This window comes from Hylobates moloch, unplaced genomic scaffold (genome assembly GCF_009828535.3).
Source record: "Hylobates moloch isolate HMO894 unplaced genomic scaffold, HMol_V3 SCAFFOLD_10, whole genome shotgun sequence".
Lineage (NCBI taxonomy): Eukaryota > Metazoa > Chordata > Mammalia > Primates > Hylobatidae > Hylobates > Hylobates moloch.
Window position 1 is genome coordinate 3,774,508 of NW_026652285.1, and position 18,303 is coordinate 3,792,810.

The window sequence follows — 18,303 nt, forward strand, 5'->3', positions numbered from 1 at the left end:
AGGTTGTAGTGAGCTGATTGTACCACTGCACTCCAGCATGGCTGACAGAGTGAGACTCTGTCTCAAAAAAAAAAAAAAAAAAAAAAAAAAAAAGGCCTCGGCCTCCCAAAATGTGGGATTACAGGTGGGAGCCACCATGCCCAGCCAGTAGGATTTCTTATACATTGCTAGGAGGACTAGAAATTGGAATACCACTTTGGAAAACACCTTGTAAAATTTTACATTCACATATGTTACGACCCAGCAATTACTCCAAATAGAAATTCTGATCTATGTGCATCAGAAGGTAAGAATGTTCATGATAACACTGTGTATAATAGCCAAAAAAAAAAAAAAAATCCTGAAAGCAACCCAAAGACTTGTTTGTGAGAGAATGGAGAAACTAAACTGTGGCACAGTCACATAATGGAATATTATACAACTGGGAGAAAGAATGAACTACAACCAGATACAAAAATCTAACTTTGTTCCCCCCACCTCCCCCAGGGCCCTGGCTAGAGGATCTAATTGATTCTTAATAATTTCATATTGAGTAAATTATCAAGCCTCAGAAATTTTTCATAAAGTTTCAAAACAAAAAGTAAAACAACGAATATTAGTCATTGATATGCATGATAAAACTTTTTAAAAAGCAAAATCATAACAAATACAAGATTCAGATTGGTGGTTACTTTAGAGGAACAAAATAGGGAGGAACACATAAGCAGATGTTACATAAGTCAAGTCACTGTTTCTGTTTTAGTTCTCTGGTTGAATAGCAGGTTTACAGGTATTCATGATATCAGCAAATAAAATAAAATAGGGCCATGAGTATACACAATGATGATAGTGTGTTATACTAGAAATTGTGATTAATATATTTTTGTGCCCCTAAGTTGTGATATTTTGTGATCTTTAAAAATATCAGCAATCACAATAAATGTAAATGGACTAAACTTACTAGTTAGCACAATAAATAATGAACCAGAGCTAGCTATATGCTATTTACAGGAGACTGAACCAAAAATTTGGGACATGGAAAGGTTCAAAGTAAAAGGAAAGAGGGAAAGAGAAAGATCTATCAGTAAAGGGCTAATTAAAAGAGCAGTTACATTTATTACAGATAAAGTAGACTTTAAAGCAAAAGGCATTAGGGATAAGTATCTTCTGTGCCAATATTACAGAAATAATTCGCTAGGAAAATAGCAAATCTAAGTTTGTATGCACCTAATAACAAGGCCTTAAAATACACAAAGCAGAAAGTATGGGAAGCAGAAAATGCATAGTTATAGTGAGAAATTTTAACAGTTCTTTTTGACACACCTGACAACATACTTTTAAAATTTGAGAGAATTACAGGAGAAACTGGCAAATCTAGTCATATAGAAATTTTAATGTACTTCTATAAAAAGCAACAGGTCAAGCAGACAAAATATTAGTAAGGCTACAGCAAATCTAGATAATATAATTAATAAGTCTGATCTAATAGACCCATATAAAATGCTATACTTAAAAATTAAGGCATATACATTCTTTTCAAATCTACATGAAATATTTATAAAAACTGACGCACCAAAGCAAGTTTCAATAAATAACAAAAAATCTGCTTCACATAGATCACGTTCTTTGACCTTAATTCAGTTAAGTTAGACGTTAATAACTAAAGAATAACCTCAAATACCCCCCAAATACACCTGTATTAATTCACTGGTCAAACAAGAAATCGTATCTGAAATCTAATTTTTTTTTTTTTTTTAAACAGGATCTTGCTCTGTCACCCAGGCTGGAGTAGTGACATGATCATGGCTCACTACAGTCTCAACTTCCCAGGCTCAAGTGATCCTCCTACCTCAGTTCTTGAGTAGCTGGGCCTATAGGTACATGTTAGCATGCCTGGTTAGTTTCTAGAAAAGTTTTCTTTTGCAGAGATGGGGCCTCACTATGTTGCCCAGGCTGGTCTCAAACTCCCGGGCTCAAGTGATCCTCCCACCTTGGCCTCCCAAAGTGCTGGGATTACAGGCATGAGCCATTGTGTCCAGCCTAAAATCTAAACTTTTTTTTACCTCATTGATAATAAAAAGTCTGTATATCTTGTGGAATATGGCTTAAGTGGTATTTAAAGTGAAATCTGTAGTCTTAAATGTTAAAATCAGAAAACAGATGGCTAAAAATTAATTACCTAAGGCACCAATTAAAAAAAAAAAAGAGCAATGGAATAAATCCAAAAAGAGCAGAAGCAGAAGGGAATACTATATGATATATATTAACATTACATTATGTATTATATTCTCATATACTATATAATAGTATATATTTTCTATTGTGCCATATATAAGAATATAATATATAATAATGTATAAGAACAAAGCTTACTGGAACAGAAAAAGAAACAATATTGAAACTAAAGTCTGGTTCTTTGAAAACACTAATAGAAAGTAGAAAGAAAACACTAGTAAAAAAAAAAAAGATCTCTGGCACAGCTGATCCAGATAAGAAAAAATACATATAAAATGATATTTGGAATGAAAAAAATAAACATTATGGATAGATACAGCAGAGATTAAAATACATTAAGAGATAACTATGAACAGCATTTTGTCAACACATTTGAAAACCTAGATGGTATGGATAATTTCCTAGAAAAATATAGTGTATAAAAATAGATTCAAGAAGAAAACAGAAAACCTGAAGAGATCTACAAGCATTAAAGAAATGGAATCAGTAGTTAAAAATCAACCCACGAAATGTCTATCCCAGACCCAGACAATTTACCTGCAAGTTCTACCAAACATTCAAGGAACACATAATTCCAACCTTATACACACTGTTAGAGAAAATGAAAAAAAGAAGGAACATTTACCAGTTCATTTTATGAGACCAGTATAACCAGACAAAGGCAGTACGAAAAGGGAAAACTGCAGCCAATTTGACTTATGAACATGAATACAAAAAGAATCCTAGAATGAAATTAAATGTTGGCCATCATTCATTCATTCATCCACTCACTCATTCAGTCAATCATTATTTATTGAGCATCAACCGTGAGCCAGCAGGCACTGTGCTGGTACACGGAGAGCAGAAAGGGACGGGAGCTTCTGGCTTAGAGGAGATGGGCAATAAAGCAAATGATCATACAGGGTAAGGTACACAGAGGACGTTCTGGTAAGGTAACTGCATATCAAAGGGCATTCGACCCTGTCAGAGAGGTCTGGGAAAGATTTCCGGGCACATAAGTGGAGTAAGGGTGGATGTGGGAAGACTGTTTTGTAAGCTGTTGCAGGGCCTCAGGTGGGAGATGTGGGATGCAGTAGCAAGAAAGATGGATTTGAACTTGGGCTTCCTTTAGAAAGGCTAAGTGGAGATGTTGAATAGGAAACTGACCAGAGCCTGGAGCTCTTCAGGAAGGGTGGGGCTGGAGATTTCAATTTGAGTGGCATCAACATGTGTTTAAACCCATCCTGGAAGATTGAGTTTGAAAAAGGAAGTGTCCAACATTGTCTTGGGCTGTTGAGACTTTCAGAGGGTTGAGGACTCATATTGTGCTGCTTGAATTCTCCTGATGCAGGGGCTACATTGAGTGAGCTGGAGAAAAAAATGCATAAAATAATAATAATAATAATAATAAGCTATTACAAATAATGTAGTGCAAAGGGGCAGCAAGAGGGAATTTTTTTGGACAATGAAACTGTTCTGCATCTTGATTATGGTAGTGGTTACATGACCCTATACATATGTCAAAACTCATACAATTACAGACCAAAAAGAGTAAATGTTACCATACATAGATTAAAAAATAAATAAGTAAAAACAATGTAGTAATGGAGACTTAAAATCCAGTTCTTTCTAAGCCACTGACTTTGTAACTGCAGCTCTAGCCCCTCTCTGGATTTTAAATCAGTTCTATAAGTGTCAGCTTGTGGAGGTCTATACCAGACAGGAAGCGCCCCCAACTCTCACCTTGTGAGGGACAGAATAAACATGCAGGCAGCAGAGGCCACACGGCACTGGACTGATGGTCAGAGGGTGGGGGTGGGGTGTAGCCTGGTGAGTTTGGCACCTCTGAGACCCTGATGTATACTGAGGGGATTAGGTTAGGAAAGGCCTTTCTACCTAGGATGGCCTGTGGTTCTACTGTAAAAATCCCAAACACAATACAATTAGCTCTGTTGTCTGCATTTTGTTTAGAATAATCAATCATAATAAACAATCATCATAACAACCGGCTGTTCAACACATGAGACCCCAGATGATTTGGGAAGGAGCTTGGAGTGACAGGAAATGTTCGGGTTTGTGGTTTAAAGCCTTAGAGCACCTTCCCAATATGATTATATTGAGTAGTGATTGATAATAAACACGACTCAGATTTACAGTGAAAAAGGAACTTTTACAACATTGGTTCACTTCAGCCTCTCACCTTCACCCCATCAATCCTGTCAAGGAGGAATTACTGCAATTTAGGGAACAGGGAGATGGAGGGTCTGGTCACTCAAGGCTATGGCTGGTGTTGAGATTTTCCAAATATTCGATTTTTCCAAAGCCCACAGTGGATTTGGTACAGTTTTGGTGTTGAGTGTATTCCTTTGTCTCCTAATCCTATGAAAAGTAATGGAAAAGTGTTAATTGGGCATCAATTCATGCTTAACATTAATCTCAGTATTCGACGAACCACAACTTTATGTTGCCCCTCATGCCATATTAACTCAGTTTATTGCAACAATTTAAAACAATACAGATTTAAAACAATATGGGTAATTGTATCCGTATTGTTTCAAATGCCCCATAAATTGAAACCAGCCCGAATTTGGGCAGCCTGGAATCTGCCAGAGAAACTTTCGTGCGATGCCTTTGGAAGGCTACAGACATTGTCTTTTTGGAGTTTTCAGTGCATGAAGGTATGAAACCGCATTTATTAAGCACCTACTGTATGCCAGAACCCGTGCTGCACGATACTGCTGCTGCTAAGGTGGGAGTGATTCTGAAGCCTTCTGCCACCCCAGCTACCTCTGCAGGTCGTGAGGTGTGTTGGGCTATTTCAGTGTCATGCACTTTATTATCCTGGCATACAAAGGCTGGGTGAGAAATAAAATATATAACGAACGGATTACACAGGGGTTTCCTAAAATAACCACCCTTCCCAGCCATCCCAGAGACACCCCAAAAGTACTTCTCGTTATATACAAACATTTGCTTTGAACCTCAATCATGTGACCTTGACTTCTGTAACCTATCCTACTATATTTTTAAAACACTGTATGATTAACGCGGAAACCCTTCCTTCGGCACTTTCTCGCCACTGGAATCGCGTCAGTTTCTCAAAGTTCCAAAATAACCTTTCCCGGGCACGGATTGGTACCTCTACTGAGGAAGGGCGGGGAACCGCGCAAGACATGCCGGTGTGGAGCGAGAGCCAGAGAGAACTTCCAGCGCAAAAGGAAAATAAAACTTGTGGCTGGTGTTTGTGCAGGAGGGTCTCCGCCATCCTGAAGCCCCCCGATCCTGGGGGGTCTCGGGGGCCGTCAAACGAGCGCCAGGGTGCGGGTTTGCTCCCGACGTCCTTGACCTAAATTTCTGAGCGGTGGCTGGAAACAGGGCACAGCGGAGGGCGGGCGGCCGGTGCCATCCCCGGATCTCGGCGGCAGGGGCCGGCAAACTTGAATGGAGAGGGCGAACTAGAGAGGGTGGGGGGCGTCTTCTCCCTGGTCCGGGTGAGGAGCCGCAGCGAGCTCCCCGCGCCTCCCCTCCCCCGATCCACCCGCCCCCCGCAGCCCATGTGATCCAGGGAAGTCGGGGTGCGCTCCCCCCCCGCCCTGCGCCCTGCCGGCCGGGAGGCGGGGTCCCCTCGGCCCGCGGGGTTCGCGCGCCACCCTTGTGGGTCCGGCCGTGGGGGGCCGAGTGTGCGCGCGCGGGCAGGCGGGGGCCGCACGGGGGTGCGTGACGTCACCGGCATTGGTTACACGACGTTCTAGAACTCCGCCCCACGTGCGCCGGGGAGGAGGGGGAGGAGGAGGAGGAGATGGGGGTGGGGAGGAGGAGGGGGAGAGGTGGGGATGGGCCGGGGGGGCGGGGACGGGGGGTGTGCGAGGCAGCGGGGCTGAGCTAAGCCGAGCCCACGTGTGACGGCTCTCGCCGCTGCCCCGGCTCCGCCGCTCGCAGAGAGATTCGGAGGAGCCCGGGCGGGGGGGAGGAGGAGGGGGAGGAGGGAGCGGAGATCTCGGGGCTCGGAGCCGGCCGCCGCTCCGCTCCGATCGCTGTGGGGCTCGGTTTTTTGGGGGTGGGGGGGCGGGGGGGCTCAGATATGGAGGCAAATGGGAGCCAAGGCACCTCGGGCAGCGCCAACGACTCCCAGCACGACCCCGGGTAAGTTTCCAGCCGCTGCCCACCGCGCCGCCTTGGGCTCGCTCTCCTTGCAGCGGCAGGGACGGCGGTGCGCGGAGCCGGGCATCTCCCGCGCCCCCCCGCCTCTCCCGCGCGCCCCCCCCGTGGAAGTTACACACCTTTGGATTGCATTTCGCCGTCACCTTCTCCCCCACCCCACCTCCCGGCTCTCGCTCGCTCGCTCCCCCCCGCTTTCCTTTTAGCTTTTGTAAGTTACACGTCAAAATGGCCGATCTGACATCGGTGCTCACTTCTGTTATGTTTTCTCCCTCTAGTAAAATGTTTATCGGTGGACTGAGCTGGCAGACCTCACCAGGTAAGGGAGGGAGGGGGGGTCGCCTGGGTCCCCCCCTTCTTGGCTTCTTTATTGCTCTTTGTTATCCCGGTGTAGGAGCCCCCCCCCCCGCCATTGGCTCCCCACTTCTCCTGTGCAAGGTTATTTTTTTAAATAGCAAATCCTTTCTGAGCCCTCTATGCGACCTCTGTTGCCGAATTTCCCCCGCGTGTGCAAAAAATGCAAAAACAAAACAGAATAACAACAGAAAACTACTTTTGGATTTTGTCCTTGATCAAAATTTGCATTGCTTTCTTTTTCCACACCTTCTCTCCCCCCCCATCTCTCTCTTTCTCTCTCTACAGATAGCCTTAGAGACTATTTTAGCAAATTTGGAGAAATTAGAGAATGTATGGTCATGAGAGATCCCACTACGAAACGCTCCAGGTAAACCATTCCCTTCTGGATTTTGTCTTTATTTTAGAACAAAGTTTAAGTTTTATTTTTGGAGGTGTCTTCGGAAGTAGCTAAGCGGATTAGAATGGGGCTCAGGCGCGTGGCTGATCTCGAACGGCGCTCCATACCACCCCCACCGCCCCCCAGTAACCCCAGAGGTTATTGTTAATTGGAGCTGAACTCTGGATACAGAGATACCCATCTCTCTGCTTTAAGTCATTTTCCCGTCGCTTCTTTTTCTCTGTTTAAAATGACATTCAGCTTCATTTACTTTCTCATAGTTTTTTTTTTTTATCTCAATGTGTGTTTCCCCCACACTCCCAGCTCCCCAAACTCTTAAGATCCCTCTTAGAAAGATGGTGGTGAATCTCTTCTAAGTGCCGGGCTTTCTTCGGAATAAAACAAAGCGTTAAGAAAGGGAAGGGGAGGAGGAGAGGAAACTGAGGTGGCCAAAGAGTGGAGGCACCAGCATTTTCCAAGTTACCACCACCCTCCCTGCCCCCGTTCCACTTCCCCCGTTAACCTTGATGTTTTTTCTTGCGAGGTGGAGGGCTGCAGGCAGGAGGGGAATTGGAGGAGGGGAGTGGGAGTGGGGGTGCGGGGGGGGCAACTTTTGCTCTTCATTCAGCCTTAGGTCTCACCCCTTGTTGCTTTCAATGGTGTCACATTTTCTTGTTTGTTTTTCTCCCTCTTTGTCTCTTTTCAGAGGCTTCGGTTTCGTCACGTTCGCAGACCCAGCAAGTGTAGATAAAGTATTAGGTCAGCCCCACCATGAGTTAGATTCCAAGACGGTAGGTTGCTTTTTGTTGTTGTTGTTCGCCCCTTTTCAGGAACGATCTGGGCATTGACAGCCCCATTTAAAGGGACAGTGCCTCCTTTTGCTTCTGTGCTAGAACTGGGTAGTTTTAAACTGAGCTAGCGAGTTGGCTCAGAAGTTTGCTGCTGTGGCTGGCTTTGGGGTTTTCTTTTTAGAGCCTGTCCCATTGCAGCTTCAGATGCTGCCAAGGTTAGGCTTGGGGAGAAGAGGGTTCGGCTCCGGGAGAGTCTGCCTTCCCGGCCTGGGGACTGTGCAGAGAAACTCCACCAGAGAGCAAATGCAACTTTTCTTTGTCAGCCAAGCACAGCACGCGTTACCAACTGTGGCTGTGGGGATCAGCTTTGAGAAGGGACAGCCTGCTTTGTGGCCAAGGGGGACAGCAGTGGGAAGGAGGGGAGAGGGCGCTAATTACAGGTCCAGGCAACAGGTTTCTCTTGGGGCACTTGGGATTTGGAATGTGGTTTGGGAAGGGAAGGGGACGCTGGCAGAGCTGAGCTGGGCATCCACTGGGGTGACTCCAGATGGCGTGAAATCTAAGGCTGATAAGGCCTGGGGGTTTCAAAGTGATTTTTTTTTCCTTCCTTTTCTTTCTCAGATCCTTTCATTTAAGTGTGGGTACTTTTATACATTACAAGTTTTAAAAATCCAGAGTAGAAGGGGGAAAAGTCTCCAGGCAGAGGTCAGAAGGGGAAGGGAAGAAAGAGTGTCTGTATATAACAATACATTTAATAGGAGGGGGAGTGTGCAGTGTTTTATTTAGCCCCTGTGTGGGCTTCCTGCCTCTCCTCCCTTCCCTTTATGTCTACCAGAGTTTCCCCACGGTTTTTATTAATATATATCTGCCCCAAACAGAGGCCTTAAGATGACATCGGGCTGTAGTGCTGGGTTGCATGGAACTTCACTCCTCTGTGATGGGTTAGTGGGACCAGGCCAGAGATGGGGCTCTACTTCCATCCGCCTCTTATGAAAGTGAGCAAGACATTCCCTACCTCTGGGTCTCAATTTCCTCTTCTGTAGAATAAGTGGACCGAGGTGATCTTTCAAGCCCCTTTTGGCTTTAACATTGAATGGAAGAGAAGGAAAGAAAATAAACCTGGCAACCTTCGGTGCACTTGAATTGATTTTGCAAATTCACCCTCTTTCTCTGATCAAAGAGATCAGGTGTGCGTGCCTTCTCCTAAGAAAGAAACCCACCTGTACTCTTAGTTGCTTTATTGATTGTCCTGGACTTGTCATAGCTTGCATGCAGCCCAGCCTTTTGTACTTTTAGATAATTTAATTTCAGAAATCATTTGCAGGATGATAACGGATGTCTGAAAAATTTTTCTCTCCTTGATTTCGTGGCTAGCCATTTCAAAAAGCTAGTGAAATTAAAGAGGAAAATCTTTTCAAGGCAAATTTGGGAATTTATCATCCACCCCCTCTTGCTACCTGGGTGGGAGAAACAGTATTTGGTTTCTGTGGTGGCTGGTGGGTCATATTCCTCTGTATCAGGTGCAAAGCCTGCAGTTTCCCTCTCTGATTGTTTATAGACATGTTGTGGTCACTATTATTTAGTGTAACCTAGCTTTTGACTTTGTTTCAACGTTCAGTGCAGGAGGCAGAAGCGGTTGGTTTATTGACATGGAAACGAGGATCTTGTTTACTGTTACCTTAAAAGCTTTGTTTAGGTAACGGCCATTCACATCCAAAATAGTACCTTAGTCTTTTCCTAGAGGACTTGTAGATACAGTAAGTAGAGCTGTACCTAACTAACTAATGTTTTAATTTTTGGTAGTTTTCTTTTTTGTTTGTTTTTTAAAAAATAGTTGACAGGGATGTGCAAAAGGTTGGGATTTGCCATGCTTAACTTGACCCTTCCTCTCCTTCAGAGATCTCAGCGTGTAAACTTTGCACACTGGGGAACTTCGATCATGATATAATGCTCTGATACGGCCACACACCATCCAGGAGTTCTGAATTGGCTTTTTAGTTTTGTGATTTAAATTTTCTTTAGTACTTCACTTTCTTCATTGCACCTTACTTCTTCCAGCTCCTGGCACCTCCCTCAACATACCCCACACCTGTTACCCCATAAACAAGGTGATTTCTGATTGTGATTGTGTGCCGGCCAACTAAAAAAACACCCTCTGGGGAGTATTTATAAAAAGACACCTCTGTCTTACGTACGTCAACAGAATGGAAAATCCACACCTGTTGTATTTCTCTTATAGACAAGTGCTAGTCAGTGCTGGACACACCTGTAGATGCAGTAATGTTAATCTTTATGAAAGGGTAGTTTTCTAGATCAGAGATTTTTGTCTATTTTAGTTTTTGAAAAGTAATCTCTCATTTCTCAGGTGATGTTTAAAGGTAGGGAATGCAATGCAGACTTTTATTAGGTCTTTAAGCCACCGTCATAACAGCAGGAAATCCTCGTTTGTCTTTCCGGCTGAGACCCTAGGTGATATAAGTCAGGGAACAAATGAACTATCCTCCATGCTTCCCACTCCCCACCCCCACCTCCCTACTTTCCTCCACAGCATTACTCTTTCTCCCCCCCTCCCTCTCATGGCAGAAGTGAAAACAAAGCTCAGAGTTACTTTTTGAAAGGAAAACATTTTAATATGAAAGCCAAAGCCTGGAAATAAATAACTGGTAGCAACGTTTATACAATCTATGTTACATCTTTACCCAAAGATTTGTGACATTTAGACATTGAATGAAAACCGACAACGGGAATATTTTCACATTTCTTTTCTCCTCTTTTTATCTGTGCAGTCACTTTTTTCCTCCCTCACATCAGCCTGTTAGATTCACACGCTCCCGGGAGAACTGTTCTGAGTTGTACAGCTAGACCCTGATTGAGGATCATGCGTTTTGCAAGTGTCTGATTTGGACTGGAGGATGTTTTTCCATTCGGATTGAGGTTGGGGTAGGGGAATTCCCTACTTGTTGCACTAGATTCTGACTACTTCTTTTATTCAGTAACTTTTTTTTTTTTTTTTTTTTTTTTGGTGCCCTCCCCATGATGGGATTTCTTTTCTAACTTGGGTTTAGGTTGCTTATAGATTTTTACTCCCTTTTGTTTTTAAAATCCAGGTGGATTTAGCTCACATGCTTCATTTTCTTTACTTAAAAAAATTATTTTTTATCTTTTGAGGTATAACTACAGGACAGATGATCTTTTTGATTAAGCCTGGGTAACTTTACTTTTGCTAAAATGAATTAATTAACTCAAGCAGAGCACTGTGTTGGATGTCTATGGGGAATTTTTGGATGTTGTTGATTTAAAAAAATTTTGGAATCTCCTTCCCCTCCTGTGTTGTTTAGTTATCATCAGGGAGAAGAAATACCATCCAATTACCTACTGCTAGAGAATACTTACATTTAATTTTCAGGTTATGATTTTTTTCCCAATGATAATGATGCTCCCATCTTTTCTCCCAGCCACGCATAGCAAATTAGATGTAGATACCATTTAATATTCAGTGTCTGGAAGAAGAAGCCCTTGCCTAAATAAGAATTACATGAGATCTGGTTTATTAAGAGCATCACACACTGAAATGCATGGTGGGTCATTTCAGAAAGGCTAGCTAGCTATGTTAGTTATATGATCTGTTGGAGGGATGGTTAAAGTTGAGATCAAAGTTTAAGAAACTTTTGAATTGCCTGAGAAGTTACTAAAAGCTGGATTATAAGCCTGAGAAATGAGTGATTAATAATTAGGTGATTAATCATCTATTTTTTCCTTTTCTTACAGTACTTTATTGACTCCTGCTTTTCTATTTTTTTTCCCAGATTGACCCCAAAGTTGCATTTCCTCGTCGAGCGCAACCCAAGGTAAGTAGGAGAATCATCAGTAGGATTTTAGCACTCAGAGATGGTTGCCGAGAATTTCAAGTGTCAAACAGCATTGGCAATGAACTGTTGAAGCCAGGTATTCACTGTTCCTTCGGGGTATCAGGACAGGCTGGGCAAGTAGTCCTGTGAGATAACCATGCGTCTCTAAGTTAGCCATCCCAAGGTGGCTTCTGAACATCCACCTGGGGGCAGGGACAAGTCTGATGCTTAGTGGGAGGACGTGGTTCCATCGACTGCAGTATTTTTTGCAAGGATTCTATTTGTTGTTTAAGCATTTCCAATATCACATCAGGAAAAGTCGAACATTTCCTTGTGACTCTTTTGGAGGGCACTCTTTGAGGCTTTACAACTTGGAGTTTATGGAGAGGAGTAGAGTTTAACTAAACAGCTGACCCTTTCTTGGAAAAAACAACTTCTTAGGCCCATAAAGCCTTAAATCTGGGAGAGCGAGCAGTGGATATCTTGGTTTTAGGTTGGTTAGATAAGTCAGGGCATACTTGGAACCAACAGTGCTTCTTATTTGTGCAAGTGCTGGTGCCTGGGTGGAGAAGTCCTGAAAATGTTGTAACCTTGTAGGAGTGGCACTACAAGACTTGCTTAAAGAATTGAGATAGGGCTTCACTTTTTTAGAAGTGTGTTGTTAACATAGTTTTCACTGAGCTTGCCAGGTGTGGCTATGAGAACACAGTTGCATGAAGCCTAAGGTTAAATTGGAGGGGCTTATGGCTTACATGTTACATTTACACTTTTTAGTTACTTTTTTTCTTCCTTACGTAGCACTGGAAGAAATGCTTTTTATGTATCTTCTGGATTTATCATTCTTTTAGGGAAAGGGGAAAAGTTGAAGCTTCTGATTGTAAGTCGGAAAAGGTTGTGGCTTTAGCAAATTCAGTTTATTTCTTTACGCATAGTCTCCCAGAAGTGAAACCTTTTAATTGTGTAAAGAGAGGAATGGTTTTGCACATTAATATAGAAAAATTTGGTGATTGTGATGGTACTTTGAGAATTTCAGGTCTGGAGCACACCACTTGATTGATTGATTCCTTCCTTCCCTCCCTTCCCTCCCTCCCTCCTTGTTCTCTTTCCTCTCCCTTTTTTAAAGACAGAAACACAACTTTTTAAGTAAATACAATGAAATATTTTCTTCAGGCATTTTTTTGTAATGCTTAAGCAAATGATAGGAATTAATGATTAGGTTATTGCTGTACTTAGCACGAACTTTGGAATTGTCCTTATTGTTTTAGTTACTTCCCAAACTATCTGTGATCCTTCACATTTCAGAGGGCTTCCCAGAGTTAGCAGTATTTCCTGGGTTTGGAAGAATTGCTGTTTCTTCCATAAGTGTGAATCTTCAAATTTCCAGGTTAGTCATTTGATCACTCAGAGCTTGGATCAGATTACCCAAGAGGGAAGCTGGAAAAATCCCTTACTTGGTAAAACCATGGGTTTGACCTGTTTTTCTCTCCCCTTTGTTGTCCCCCTTCCTTAACTTTGTTTTTAAACGAGAAAGGCAATATTTCACTTTAATACACTCTGCAGTGATGCATTCAACTTGAAAACGAGACAGAATATTTCTCAAACTTGTCAAAGTGTGCATTCCTTTCCCAACCCTCAACTCCACATCTGGAATGTTTGTAGGTGAATTAACATGAAACCAGTCGGGGGAGAACATCTTTCCATGAATTCTAGAGATTTAATAATAACACCTTACTGTGTACGACATACTTCACTTTACAGAGGACTTGGCTGTTCATTATCTCCATCTGAATTCCATCTCCTGGGGCATTTGGCTGTTGTTCCTAACCTTCTCTTAGTCTCAGTGTGCTCATCTGTAAAATAGGAGTGATGACATAGCTCTCCCAGAAGGTTTTTGTGTAGAGTAGAAGAGTACGGTCTGCGACAAAGGTCTTCGTCATTGTCATTATTTTTCTTGTCGGTTTTCTCATCGCTGTTCCACTTGTTGTTTGCAAGTGGGACAGCCTGCGTTCGGATCCTGATGGTGCCACTCCTTAGCTGTGTGAATTTGAACTGATCGTTTAACTTCCTTGAACCTTTGTTTTTCCATCTCATAGAGTTTTTCTGCAGATTACATAAATTAATAAAGGTAAAGGGACTGAAAAAGAAAAAAGACATGTTGCATGGTAATGCCATAGAAGCATTAACCTGCTATCTTATTTATTTATTTATTTTTGAGATGGGATCTCACTGTGTTGCCCAGGCTGGTCTTGAACTCCTGGGCCAACCTATCCTCCCGCCCCCCAGTGTGCTGGGATTATAGGCGTGAGCCACTGTGCCTGGCTAGCCTGCTATTTTTTACTGCCATTTTTATTAAGTCCTCATATCAATCCTGTGAGAGGTTGAGTAATAATAATGATACTAGTTGAATTTATATGCCAGGCACTATTGCAGAGACTTTATTAATCCATTTAATCCTCACGCAGCCTTATGAGGAGAGTACTAGTATGAGCTCATTTTATAAATGAGGAAACTGAGGCACAGATGGATGTCCAGGAGACATAACCAGGCAACCTGGCTGTAGAACTGGGCCCTTCACCAATGTGCCATGCTGTGGGGGTACCTCAGGGGACGGCCCCTCTGCTATGCGACAGGAGATGGGCTCAGAGAGGTCAGCGGGCTGTGCTGAGGGAACATAGCCAGAAGCCCAGGACTTTGAAGTTCTGCGTTCCTGGGCCTAGGTGATTTGCCTTGCCCCATCATGTTATACCAGTGTGTGACACTGTCTTATATCTTTCGATCTGACCCCTCCGGCCATCTTTTCAGATGGTTCTGGAGTTACTCAACCCCAGTGAGGCGACAGAGTGAATGCCAAGGTTGTATGGTGGTTGGGAATTGGGACAGGGTGGGGAGAATGTGTCTTCTCTGTCTACGGTTATTTTCCAATAGAATTTGAGCCTGGCCACCGGGATTTCAGACTGGAGTTAGTGTTGGGGGCCAAAGCCCGGCTGGCAGGAGCATAGAACTTCAAGTCGACCCTGATTTATTTATCGTTTATCTCCCTTCAATAAAACTGTGTTTTTGTGTTCAGGTCACAGTGGCAGAGGGAACCCTGCCCCTCCTCGTGGACTGGGCGAGGAGCTTGTAAATGATATGTCAGTGTGTGTTTCAGTTAAAATGAGTTTCTCTGCTTTCTGGCTGTCCCTCCTTGCTAACGCTCGCCAGAGAAATATTCCGTGGAGGTGTTAAAACAAGACTAGTGGAAAGAAATGGTAACTTAAAATGAAAGAAAATCCATGGCAGTGAAGAACAGATTTCATATTAGTACTGTCATAATATTCTCTAATGTATCATATAAAAATCTGTTTAGACCAGAATTTTAATAAGTCACCAAAGGAAGGTTTTGAATCCTACAGTTTATGTATCCCCCTTTGTGATGTAAATGTTCACATCTCAAGTGAAGTAGAGTGGGGAGACTCTTCAGAGACTAGAGGCTGTTAATTAGTGAGGTATATTTTGATCAGGGCAAGAAGACTGGTTCATTCTATATCTTCCTATTTCTCTGGATGATTATTTCATTTTGTAAAATATGTAAGAGTTCCCTCCTCCCCTTATCTTTTTAAAAATTAAAATGGTCATGCTCTTCTAAAAAGATGACTTAATTTGAAGCCTTTGGAGACATGAGGATGATGGGGATCCATCACTCCCTGTTCTTTGCTCCCTTTGGACTGGAGTGTTGGTTGTCTGGAAGAGTTTTGCTTGAGCTCATGGGTTCTTTTCTTGTGTGTGGAGGAACCAAGAGACTCTTTAGCATCTTTCAGCAAGAGCGAGGTCTGGGTGTACTCACCATCTGTCTTAATTATCCTTGTGTATAAGAAAACACTCCCATCTTTTCCCAATTGCCATTTCCTTCCTTAACTTTTAGAGGCCAGAACCTCATCTGTTGATACAGGGAGATCTCACTTCTTTAACCTATTTCTAGTTGCCTTCAGTCACAGCGGGATGGCCAGGGGCGAGTCACTTAAGCCTCCCCAAGGCTCAGTTTCCTCCTTTGTAAAAGAGGGAAAATTATAGTACTCACCACCTGCAGTTGTTTGCAGGATAAATGCAAAATTCTTCACTGGGTGTCTGGCATAAAATAGCACCCCACAAATGTCTGTTGATCTTATTATTATAGAATTATTATTATTATTATTATTTGTAAGACGGAGCCTCACTCTGTCACCCAGGCTGGAATGCAGTGGTGAGATCTTGGCTCACTGCAACCCCTGCCTCCGGGGTTCAAGCAATTCTCCCGCCTCAGCCTCCCGAGTAGCTGGGATTACAGGCACCTGCCATCATGCCTGGCTGATTTTTGTATTTTTGTAGAGATAGGGTTTCACCATGTTGGCCAGGCTGGTCTTGAACTCCTGACCTCAGGTGATCCACCTGCCTTGGCCTCCCAAAATGCTGGAATTATAGGCATGAGCCACCGCGCCTGGCCAGATAATTATTTTAATAGAATAAAAAAAAAATACAATGGTGAAATGACTGAAGGAAAATCTTAATTGGAATGTAAGCCCCCTGAGGGCAGGGAACTGTTGGTGGCTGCTGTTTAGTAACTAAGTGAACGAACTGAATCCAGCCTGCTTTTCTCACCGTGGAGGTGGCTGCTACCCAGTAAAGTTACGTTGGTTGCTTCAGATCCACACTGAGGTTGTAGCAGGGCTGAGTTAGCAGTTAGGTTTTCCTGTTCCTGTCTTGTCCTCTGACGTGGCTTCAGGGCCCTGGAAGGTTCTCTGCTAAGCACGCATCCAGATGGGTGCAATGGCAGCCCGAGCGTGTGCACGCACACCTCCTGTTCTGGGGGACTGGTTTCTTGGCAGCTTCTCAAGGGCGAAGGGTGAGTTTTCGGCATCTGGCCTTCCCTTGCTGCTGTGGGTCGGGTCATTCTAGCATCTTGCCATCTTGGATGATCTGCAGCTGTCATCTCAGCAGCCACCGCGAACCGGCCTGCCAGTGGGTTTTCTCGTTCCCAGCGAGGATGTGGTGGTGTGTCTGCAGCCCTTTTCCACAGCAGCGAGGACCTGGGAGGATTAGTGGCTTAGCTTCTTTCTTGTCGGTGAGCACCGCTCCTTCCTATGTTCCAAGTCAGTAGCAGGTGTCAGCTCAAGGAGGAGGGGCACCTTGTCCTACAAATGTCCTTTCCCTGGATTTTGCCGTTCCTCACATGCTTTCGTTTCATCGTTAAGGTCAGTCTCCTAGGACTACGAAGCTCCTGTGTTCTGTGTCAGATGATTTTTGGCAGACAGGTGAGCCTCCTCTGCTGCCCAGGAAGGGAGGAGAAGGCAGTCTCGGAGGAACCAGCTGACCATCTCAGGTGCCCCTTGGGTCGGCGTCCATTCTTTGTGTCCTATTTTGTATTTTTAAACCCGGACAGTCTTCGGCCGAAAACCCCGAGAACACACAGGGGAGATGTAGTTCATCATCTCTCTCTTCCCGTTTGATCTAGTGTGTTCATTTAACAAGAGCTGGGTTAATCCTTGTTCATTGCCAACTCTGTGCGTGCACCCACTTTTGGAGGGATTCAGGAAACACTCAGTGCTTCCTGATGCACACGGAACACAGTCTCAACGTCTTAGCTTGGTGCTTAATTAAGGTCCTTCAAAATCTGTACTGGGGTCTTTTCCACCTTATCTCTCAATTCTTCTAGTTTTTGCTGCCTTGAAACTGAATGCTCACCCTTCTCTGAGAAACCTGTCCTTTTGCAGATTTCTCTCTCTGCACTGCCCTTCCCTTCTCTGTACACAACCGACCCTCTTTGAAAGCCCAGCTTCATCATTATCTTTTCCACGAAGCTGTCCCTGCCCCTTTGTGGAAACAGTCATACTTCTTTGGATTTCCACAGCACTTACCTTTTCTTTGGTTAAGCCCCTTCCAACAATAATAAATTAGTAAAAGCTTTTGGAGCACATACGTCTGTTGCATGTTGTGCTAGGCATTCACTCATTCACTCATTCATTTATTCACTAAACAAGCACCGACCGTATGCCAAATATTGTGCAAAATTCGGGGGATAGTGTGGAGAATATGACAAAGTTCTTGCCCTCACCAAACTTTTGCTCTAGTGGGGCAAATAAGCAGTGAGCAAACAGATAAGTATATAACACGCTGTCAGGTGTGATCACCAAAGCCAGGGAGAAGCGATGGTGGGAGTGGGGTGGACCATATCTTTAGTACAGTCAGTTGCCACTTTCAGTAGTTCAGAAATTATTTACCAAGTTTCTGCTCAGCACCGGGGACTGTGTTAGGTACTTTGTTCTGAGTTTTATGGTATTTAGGTTCATGCCTTATCTTCTCCATTGGACACAAGCATATTTTACTAATAATTAAAAAAAAAAAAAAAAAAAACCCAGCCAGGTGCAGTGGCTCACGCCTGTAATCCCAACACTTTGGGAGGCCGAGGTGGGTGGATCACGAGGTCAGGAGTTCAAGACCAGCCTAGCCAAGATGGTGAAACCCCGTCTCTACTAAAAATACAAAAATTAGCCAGGCATGGTGGCAGGCACCTGTAATCCCAGCTACTCGGGGGGCTGAGGCAGAGAATTGCTTGAATCTGAGAGGC

At 43.6% G+C, this 18,303-nt stretch overlaps 1 protein-coding gene and 1 long non-coding RNA gene across 8 annotated transcripts in view; one reads left to right on the forward strand and one right to left on the reverse strand.

Annotated features, from left to right (window-relative positions):
• Positions 1 to 2,905: 2,905 nt before the first annotated feature.
• Positions 2,906 to 5,774, reverse strand: LOC131384348 (uncharacterized). The gene is made up of 3 exons (XR_009215102.1): positions 5,333 to 5,774; positions 4,394 to 4,572; positions 2,906 to 3,561 (listed from the first exon to the last, which is right to left on the reverse strand). It is a non-coding gene; the product is annotated as an uncharacterized LOC131384348 (long non-coding RNA).
• A 280-nt stretch (positions 5,775 to 6,054) lies between these two features.
• Positions 6,055 to 18,303, forward strand: part of MSI2 (musashi RNA binding protein 2) — a 428,839-nt gene continuing 416,590 nt past the window's right edge. For 5 of the 7 annotated variants that reach the window (XM_058444888.1, XM_032162824.2, XM_058444886.1 and 2 more), the window contains exons 1-5: positions 6,267 to 6,336; positions 6,630 to 6,670; positions 6,994 to 7,075; positions 7,791 to 7,875; positions 11,682 to 11,723. In XM_058444888.1, coding sequence (XP_058300871.1) covers positions 6,275 to 6,336; positions 6,630 to 6,670; positions 6,994 to 7,075; positions 7,791 to 7,875; positions 11,682 to 11,723 — 312 coding nt within the window. In that variant the 5' untranslated portion in view covers positions 6,267 to 6,274. Of the gene's footprint in view, positions 6,337 to 6,629; positions 6,671 to 6,993; positions 7,076 to 7,790; positions 7,876 to 11,681; positions 11,724 to 18,303 lie in introns of those variants that run through there. The other 2 variants (XM_032162826.2, XM_058444889.1) reach the window with 2 other exon arrangements.